Source organism: Epinephelus fuscoguttatus, linkage group LG5 (genome assembly GCF_011397635.1).
Source record: "Epinephelus fuscoguttatus linkage group LG5, E.fuscoguttatus.final_Chr_v1".
Lineage (NCBI taxonomy): Eukaryota > Metazoa > Chordata > Actinopteri > Perciformes > Serranidae > Epinephelus > Epinephelus fuscoguttatus.
In genome coordinates, this window is record NC_064756.1 from 16,775,210 (window position 1) to 16,783,808 (window position 8,599).

The 8,599-nt window shown below is 40.2% G+C and overlaps 2 protein-coding genes across 5 annotated transcripts; one reads left to right on the forward strand and one right to left on the reverse strand.

Annotated features, from left to right (window-relative positions):
• Positions 1-156: 156 nt before the first annotated feature.
• lamtor1 (late endosomal/lysosomal adaptor, MAPK and MTOR activator 1) lies at positions 157-5,446 on the forward strand. Its single transcript, XM_049577279.1, has 5 exons — positions 157-400; positions 1,609-1,754; positions 1,871-1,948; positions 3,337-3,460; positions 3,795-5,446. Exons 1-5 carry the CDS (start codon positions 359-361, stop codon positions 3,885-3,887), a joined length of 483 nt encoding a protein of 160 aa, XP_049433236.1. The 5' UTR covers positions 157-358; the 3' UTR covers positions 3,888-5,446.
• Positions 5,447-6,063: 617 nt separating this feature from the next.
• Positions 6,064-8,471, reverse strand: lrrc51 (leucine rich repeat containing 51). Of its 4 annotated transcripts, XM_049577276.1 has the most exons (6): positions 8,378-8,471; positions 8,202-8,284; positions 7,845-7,923; positions 7,248-7,453; positions 7,000-7,148; positions 6,064-6,300 (listed from the first exon to the last, which is right to left on the reverse strand). In XM_049577276.1, exons 3-6 carry the CDS (start codon positions 7,894-7,896, stop codon positions 6,168-6,170), a joined length of 540 nt encoding a protein of 179 aa, XP_049433233.1. In that variant the 5' UTR covers positions 7,897-7,923; positions 8,202-8,284; positions 8,378-8,471; the 3' UTR covers positions 6,064-6,167. The 4 variants fall into 4 exon arrangements, with proteins under 4 accessions (XP_049433233.1, XP_049433232.1, XP_049433235.1 ...); XM_049577275.1 differs by having other exon boundaries at positions 8,202-8,426; XM_049577278.1 differs by lacking the exon at positions 8,202-8,284 and having other exon boundaries at positions 8,357-8,418.
• Between the last annotated feature and the right edge of the window lie 128 nt (positions 8,472-8,599).

Genomic DNA, 8,599 nt, shown 5'->3' on the forward strand with positions numbered 1-8,599 from the left:
GTGACTTTGAATATATATATATATATATATATATATATATATATTTAATGCATTATTTGGTTTTATTTAGCTGCTCCACAGCTACTCATAATTTGAAAATCCCTCTCGTCACGTGACGGAGGCCACAGCTGCCTCTCATATACCGGAAGTGGCCGTTGTGTTGTTGCACCAGAGCTGCTGTCATGTGATAGCTCGTCCGAGGAGCTGCTGTTGACAGTAGCTTCCTACCTTCAGATGAAGCTAAAGTAAATCCGAGCAGGGGAAAAGTTTTATGTGTGCTGGAGAACATAAACACGGCTCGTTTCTGACGGAGAACAGGGAAGCCGGGGTTGTGTAGCTTCGCCCCTCGGACGCTGACATGGGTTGCTGTTACAGCAGCGAGAACGAGACCACAGAGCAGGTAGTTAGCTGCTAGCCGGCTAAAACTGACCCGATAAATATGATATTTTTTTTTATCGAGAAACAAAATACTTGATGGTTTTTGTGTATCAGTGATGTTACATATATAAAATGCATTTGAGTGCTGTGCGACGAGGCTCTTAAATGGTCCTGTTTTAGTAGTAAAAGTGAAATGACACCTGAAAAGCAACTTTAGCTCGCTAGTAAAAGCCTTCGGAAAGGCCTGACTCAAGGCAGGCTGTGAAGTTAGCATGTAGAAGAAAAACGATCATGGATAAGAAAATATTTACAGATCGGAAGGCAAAGAAACGTGGAAGAAACCCGTATATATGCCAACATATTTACACTCACTGCTAAGATTAGCATTAGGCATTAAGGTTTAGCTTGTTAACGCTATTTCCTGATACCAATTTGTTGTAAAGCAATCTGTAAATACATCAATTCACCTTAACTTTATAAGTAAATTACTTAATATTACATCCAACATAAACAGCTCCACCAGTCACACAAGTGATTGTTGTTCTGGATGCCATGGTCTTGATGTATTTTGTGTCATATGACCCCAGCTATTTTTAGTTTACGGAAACAAGTCACTTCTGCCTTCATGCAGCATGTCTTCCTTCTGATGTGGTTAATCTTATCTTTATAGTCGTCCAATGAGAAGTATAGGAAGTCATATCTAACCTCTCTGTTTGTGTCACATTCAAGTAGTGTTTATTAGTCTGAAAATGTAACTTGTGTATTGTTTGTAAGAAAGCAGAGCACATAAGCCCGATCAAGTTAGTCCAGTTTGTTCAAATCAGTAGGAACTTGTTTGTTTATGCTTCCCTTAAGGTTTTCCTGTGAGTGTAAGAGTGGCAAACGTGGTGTAGTGATATGTTTTACGTCATGTGTTGTTGACAAATGCATTGCTATGGTTGTTGAGCTGGTACCTCAAGCTTTTGTTGCTACATCTAATTGTTACTTTCCTTACATATGTACTAGAAAAACCACCTTAAATGGGTCACAAAGTACTGGATTTTTACATCTCATAGACTCGCTCATGTTGTTGTCATGCCAAATGTTATGCAGAATAAAACAGATAGTAGGTAAGGCACATTCTTTTGACTTTTTTCTGCTGTACTGAATTGCAACACTGATGGTTTCTTGAAAAGTCACGAGCTAAGAACTTCATCAGCATTTGTTCATAAACTTATCGGGCTGTTCTAGGACCCTGATGAACGTAAACCGCTGATCCCCCACCCAAACCCTGTCAGCAAACCTCCAAATGGGACCGACTGGATCACTACCAGTGCCCCCTCAGCGCGGACAGATGAACAGGCTCTCCTGTCATCCATCCTCACCAAGACAGCACAGTAAGACGCTTCCTCATGCAACCGTAGACGAGTCAGATTTAACACTTGTTTCATGGTAACAAGGCAGTTATTTGTGCGCTCCCTTCATAAACCTTACATTATTTCCACTCTGTCAGGAACATCATTGATGTCTCAGCAGCTGACTCTGTCATGATGGAGCAGCATGAATACATGGACAAAGCTCGGCAATACAGGTATGTGGGTGAGCAGTGGCTGTTGCTGTTCTGCAGTTTGTTTTGTTTTCTGTATCTGGGTACGGCGTGGGGTGTGGGTCTATATTGGCCTTATCTTAAGAAGGTTATCATTAACCTGCTGAATCACACATATAGATAGCCCATAAGCCATAAAGATAGCATGTGTGTTTCAGTTGGTAGAGCCATAATGATAACGTTCTTAGTTAATAAAATGTTGAGCTTAACTTTGTGCTGTTTGTACTGTATGTACATGTGGTTTCTAGAGCTTAAAGTGAGTTAGATTTAATTTTTTAAAGACTTTTTAATGCCACTTGGAATCAAATTTAAACCAATTTTACATTTTCATGGCAATGTTCTTTTTCTCAGTCTGCATGTTCCACCACCATCATGCCGAGTTAGTTCAAGTGTTTGCATAAAATACGCAGAGTCTTGTATGTGTTGCCTTGTACTGGTCTCAGCCAGGCCGCGAATTCTTGGTCAAATAGCCGCCTTTTGTTGAATCTATACTTCCCCATCAATGTCCAGCGTACAGAGACAGCTTGCTAGCAGACAGTGGATCCTCTGCTCTGATCATCGTGCCAGGAAACACAATATGAGTGTTGTTGGTTCCGATATCCTCATCTGAGTGATATTAATGTGAGAGGCATTCAGTAAATTAGATTTAAAAAAGCCATTAGCCATTACCCATTATTACGACATTTTACAATGCAGCATTAGAGAAAAAGATTCATAGAATCAAACTGACCATGTCTAAGCATAGCCATGCCATTTTGAAAGATTGATTTTAGACATTTTAATACCAATTAAGGCCTTATTTCTCAATGAATGAATTTAGTGCCTTTCAAGACTTTCCGCAGGAACCCTGGTACACTGAATGGAGCTTTATGGTGTTGCTTTATCTGGTTGTATCTCAGTAATTCATAGCTTGTGGGAAAGAGATGTTCAGAGACTTAAATACTATTAAAAAGTGAGCCAGCTGCATATCCAAAGACATGTACTTATTGGTGGGGACACCTGTGATTGCTTAGATGAATGTGGGAAGAATGGAACGTAAACAGTGTTTATAAATGCCAACACCAACCCGACAAGTGGAGAAGTCGGGAGGGGGAAGTGATTCAACAAAAAAGAATTGCAACAGCGCAGGCTTTTTCCCTCAGACCTAAACCTCAGTTACAATGATACCTCATGGCTGGATTTCTACCAAACACATTGACTTTGTTTAGGCTAAAATACAGGTGCTGATTAAACTGCAGGTTCTCAGGACATAACAATTGGGTGAAAGAGTCAAGGTGACAAACTGTGTTATCAACTTCAATTCTAAACTGCAGCTTAAGTAATAATAGGGTAACAAAGCCACTAAGCTTGTGGTTTTTTTTTTTTGTTTTCAGTACAAAGCTGGCTGTATTGAGCAACAGTCTGCCCCAGAAGAAACCCCTCGCTCTCCCCTCCCTCACCAGCCAGCCCCACCAAGTGCTTGCGAGTGACCTGGTGCCATACTCAGATGTTCAGCAGGTAATCATACACTAGCACACATGGTAGATATGTCGGCATGTGTTTCCAGCACCCACATTGCCTCTTGTCATACGTTGTTTCCTCGCTGGCTACATTTAACATCAGAGAGATACTTGGAGACAGTATCCAGCATGTGTAGCTGTGTGGTATTTCAGTGGGGGGAGCAGGGGACGAGTAAATGCTTGGCTAAAAATAGACCTTAAAGATACATCATGCTTTACTGTCGTTACTGTTTTTGTCCACCTAATAAAAAGACATTCTGTTGGTCACACACAGCAAACTAGTATTGTTTCACTTAGTATACACTCCACATAAACTCTGTCTTTCTCTGCAGGTGTCCAAGATAGCAGCTTACGCTTACAGTGCAATCTCTCAAATCAAAGTGGATGCTAAAGAAGAGCTGGTGGTCCAGTTTGCCATCCCCTGATTCTGCGACCCTGGCCCGCATATTGTTCCTCCCATCCCACTCTCTCTGTGTCACTTCTGCATCCTCACCCTCCAGCCTACCCTTTATTAAAGCATCTTGGTCCTTGTGCTTCTTAGCTATGCCTCTAACTGCTATAAAGACAGAGACAATGTAGGATTGCACCCTATGGCTGTCCTTTAATGTACTTAATTATGGGTCAGTGACAAATTGTCAGCATGGGCAGATGGAAGATGGTCTGCTGTAGATGGGCCATGGGGTGTGCTCTCTTATTTACAGCAACAAAGTCTCTTCTGTACGCAATGTGTGGATCACAGACTTTGTCAGAACCAGCTGTGGAGAAACCATCATTCATCTTTTTTGGTAAATGCTCCAGTTATTTTAAAATGGTTTCAGGGTCATCTCAGTATCCTTAGTTAGTTAGTTTCCCCTAGCCTGTTTATTCAGGCATGCACCCCACACTCCAGACTGTTATCTAAAGGCATGGTAAAATGTTCAGTGTATTCACCTGGGAGAAACAGGAGAAATGAGGAATATCTGTGGCATGGAAAGATTAAAATTATCACAGTACCATAGCTGCAAGTGCAGTGGTTGAGTGTTTTAGCCATTTACTAGGATAAAAACTTGCAACATGGCATAAAGTTTGCACTTGATGTCTTTTATGCTGTTCTTTTGTCCTGGTGGAAAACATGTAGAAAATGGAGCCAGAAAAATGTGTTGTTTTCTCTTAAGGTTAAGATGTCATTATAATTTAGAGGATGAGATTTGGGTATCAAGCATCTCACAGTAATCTGATGTCACACTGCAGCAAGAAACGTGTCCCATTATGACCTAAACATGAATTGGTAAACCAACCTGACTGAGTAAATTTCATCAACATTTCATTGTAAATTGTTTAAAAAAATCGACAGTGAAACAGGCTTGGTTGTTTTTTTGTTATTCTGGTTGAGGCTAAATCATGAGTGACCCATCCACGGCTGGTGTCCTCTGGTGGGTGAGGATGCAACACAAGCAAGGGGGTGCTGGGTGGGCCTACTAATGTCACAGGAGAGGGGGAAGATGGAGCTTTCTTGGGGCAAAAGCTCTCAAGTTTACAGACAGTGATGTGTCCTCTGCAGTTTTCTAGCACTAAAACAATGAGCTGGCAGACTCTTTGAATCCAATCCCAGAATTTCGCATATTAAATAGCAGTGGAGGTATACAGAGATGAAGGGGGTGGGCGTGTGGAGGGTGCAGGGACAGATGTGTATTCATGCCGCCTTTGTACAGAATTTTCTGATTGATGATAAAAACAGATGATGGATTGTATGAAGTTCCTCTTTTTGTAGAGAGTTCATTGGTCAGGATTGGCTGAAGATCTTGTGGTGATTAACAAATGTTTTTATGGAAAAAAAAAACACAAGAACACTTTTAAGGCCTGAGTTTGTTAGCTTTTAAACAAAGCTTTTCGCTGCAGATTGTAATATGATTGAGTTATTGATATTAATCAGAAACTAACCATTGTAGCAGTGTGGGACAGCGCTAACAATCTATGTACCACAGCAGATAAAAATGATCTGAGACCTTTTTGTGATTATTTATTTGTGTTTTTAAATGTTTATTTGCTCTTCGGAGGAGAGCGCATGACTGTACGCGTGTGCAGGGAGCATGGTGAGCCGCTCTGGAGTCTCTAAAGGGATGATCTGCAAGGCTGTGATTACTTCAACCACGCAACTGATTTTGAGCTTTTTGCAATGGGTTCTTGGCATTTTTTTTTTCTGTTTTGTTTGTTACTCAAATGTGTTATACTACCTGAAATATGTTTGTTATATCTTAGGCTAGTACCAAAACGTTTTAAGATTTTGGTTGTTGTCTTTTATGTTTTTTTTTTTGTTGTTGTTTTTTTTTTGGGTTAATTCATTCATTAAAGATTTTCAACATAAACACTCAGTAAGTCTTATTAAATAAATCTTAACATCCACATGCTCTTATCTGGGAAGTAGTTAATTCACTAACATTAGTAAAATGGGACATCAGTTTCTTATTACAGGTATTCCAAAACAGTATTCAAATATATGGCAACCCACACCAATGTTTGCAACAATACAGAAACCCTTTGTGGCCTCGTAAATAATAAACCGTTCATTTCAGCGGAAAAAATGGAAAAAACAAACATTAAAAACTGCTGAATTCAAACATAGAATCTTTTTAATATTTTAGATGTTTACCAGGAGTGGATGTAGAGCACAGAACATTTTGGTGAAAGTATGACTTCAACACACGCTGGTGGAGACGAGTCAGCAGTCACTGGAGAGTCTCCTTGCAGCTTCTGCGGTTGTTGCTGCTTTGCCAAATCTTCGCCATGACTCGCTCCTGGCGTGTCACAGCACTGAAGTCCATCGTCTTTAGCTGAGGCAGAGCAGAAATCACACGATTCCTAAATGCACAGAAACATATGTTAAAGCATGTACATGAAATAGGTACATTTTGTATTTGAAAATGTATGTGGATGTTTAAAATATATATCTCCAATTTTCTGGTGCTACACACATGCAATAATTTAAGATACAATTTAATCAAAAAGCATCACTGATTGAAGCAAAACAAGATCACTGGAATAGGCTTTTAACCAGCAGCCCCTCTGTGTGTGTGTGTGTGTGTGTGTGTGTGTGTGTGTGTGTGTGTGTGTGTGTGTTTGTAACCAGCGTTGCTACGCAGATACTGGGATATGTACTGTAACATGAGCTTGATCTGCATTTCAGCACCTGTTACAAAGTTATGCACCTCCATGCTTGCCAAGCATTCATGTCTCACGCACACACACACACACACACACACAATGTAATTGCACTCTTGTAGCCTAACAGTAAACCCTCACTCTGCACCTCTGACGTGCATAACAGTATGAAGTGCTGACTTTGTATGTGGTTCTGTTCTGTACTCAGCAAACCACCAGCAGTTGTGGATTATGGCTGGATGCTTATGGTTGCGATGCATATTCACATTCATTTTTTATAAAGAACCACACAAAAGTGGCAGAGACATGAAAGTATCACACATCTAAATGTTTTACAGCAAAGGAAGGATGTGTGTGTGTGTGATTGTGTTCGGGGTATATTTGAAAGAAAGTCTCCACCTGTAGGCCTTGTTGGTTTCTATGACATTTCCATGTAGAGTGACGGTGTGTAGATGTGGTAGCACGCCCAGCCTGTCCACCTCTGACAGAATAAAAATGTTGTTGCCGTGCAGATATAACACACGCAGTTCATGTAGCTCGCACAAAACCTGTGACACAAGCACACACATGCACACATTGTGGGTGCACTGTGAGAGAAAGCCACTGTGCAAGCAAACGTGAACGTGCAATGAACAGAGGAAGCTTACTTGATCTATGTGTGAGATTTTGTTGAAGGAAAGGTCCAGCCAGGCGAGCTGCGATGGCTCAGCCAGGAAGTGGTTAACAGTCTTGTGGAGGTCATGAATGTGAGTGATGTTGTTGTTATTGAGACGCAGGGAGCAGCTTAGGTACTTCATCTGTGAGTTTCTTTTTAAAGGCCGCAGAACGGTGCTGGGTTCCTCTGTCCATGCGTCTGAGATCACAAATAAAAGAAAGTAAGTACTAATTTGTGTAACATTTGGTCGAATTGTTTCAACGGCATCTAAATCTATGGATCAGTTTCTGAAACACCATACATTGCAGTCGTTAAGTGTGCAACCACAGAGAAGAATAACACTGCCTGTAAAGTAGAATTTATCACAAACAAACATATACTGACAATTTCTCTATGAGGTGTATTAATCCTGTTTTTTATTTAAGTATAGTGCAGTACACTGTAATGTGCAGCCATTAGGCAAAGATGCAGTCAGTCCCTAATAGAGATGTAATAATATTGTAATGATAATACTGAAAATAAAACATGAGTGTACAGTACCATAAGGAGAGGCTGAAAAAAAACTTAGAGGAATATAATAGTGTACTACCTGCCAAACTGCTGATTTGTTTGAAAGATAAATCCACCGGAGCTCCATACATATTCACACCTGTAATAGAGTCCCTCACCTGTGGGAGGACAGTGACGTCACGGTGAGTAAACTGACCCAGTGATCATCAAACGCCATTAATGTAATAAAACTGTTTTTTTCCCACTTTAACACAAAAGCTTGGTTATAATAAGTTTTTTTTCATTAACGTTATATATCGTGGTTTCGCAAACTCACTTTGTAGCTATCCTGTTTCTGAACTGAAAAATAAATCGACAGTGTAGATCAAAACAAGCACAAAATGCCAATATCGTTTTTTTAGCTGGTGACCTATCACAAATTAAATAATATACTTACCAATTAACTGAGGGAAAGTATAAAAGCAACACGCTATTTAGCTTAAGTTATTTAGAAAGCTGTATTTCGCCGTAGTTAAGCACCTATTAAAGAGACAACAACATGTTTCCATGGAAACGAACAGGTATATTATGGGACTTGTAGTAAGAGTTTACATATGATCTAATATGGATTACAGTGAAATCATCTTGCCCATAGACTTCCAGAAATCTTTGGCGTGTAAAATTCGTTGCCGTGATAAACACACGGTGACAATTATTAGTTCATTAGTTAAAAACTGTTTAACGACTGTGCGTGTAGGATGCGGTAGGATGTTTATCTTGCTTGCTTGAAACAGCTTGAATTGTGTTCCGGTGCACACCGGAATTCATCCTGGTTGGCGGAGTCAGTAGTCAGCA

Coding starts and splice junctions, on each gene's coding strand:
- lamtor1 (XM_049577279.1), top strand. CDS start 359: ATGGGTTGCTGTTACAGCAGCGAGAACGAGACCACAGAGCAG. Junction 401..1,608: donor AGAACGAGACCACAGAGCAG/GTAGTTAGCTGC, acceptor GGGCTGTTCTAG/GACCCTGATGAACGTAAACC. Junction 1,949..3,336: donor GACAAAGCTCGGCAATACAG/GTATGTGGGTGA, acceptor TTTTGTTTTCAG/TACAAAGCTGGCTGTATTGA.
- lrrc51 (XM_049577276.1), bottom strand. CDS start 7,896: ATGTATGGAGCTCCGGTGGATTTATCTTTCAAACAAATCAGCAGTTTG. Junction 7,454..7,844: donor ACAAATCAGCAGTTTGGCAG/GTAGTACACTAT, acceptor TTGTGATCTCAG/ACGCATGGACAGAGGAACCC. Junction 6,301..6,999: donor GAAACCAACAAGGCCTACAG/GTGGAGACTTTC, acceptor CTGTGCATTTAG/GAATCGTGTGATTTCTGCTC.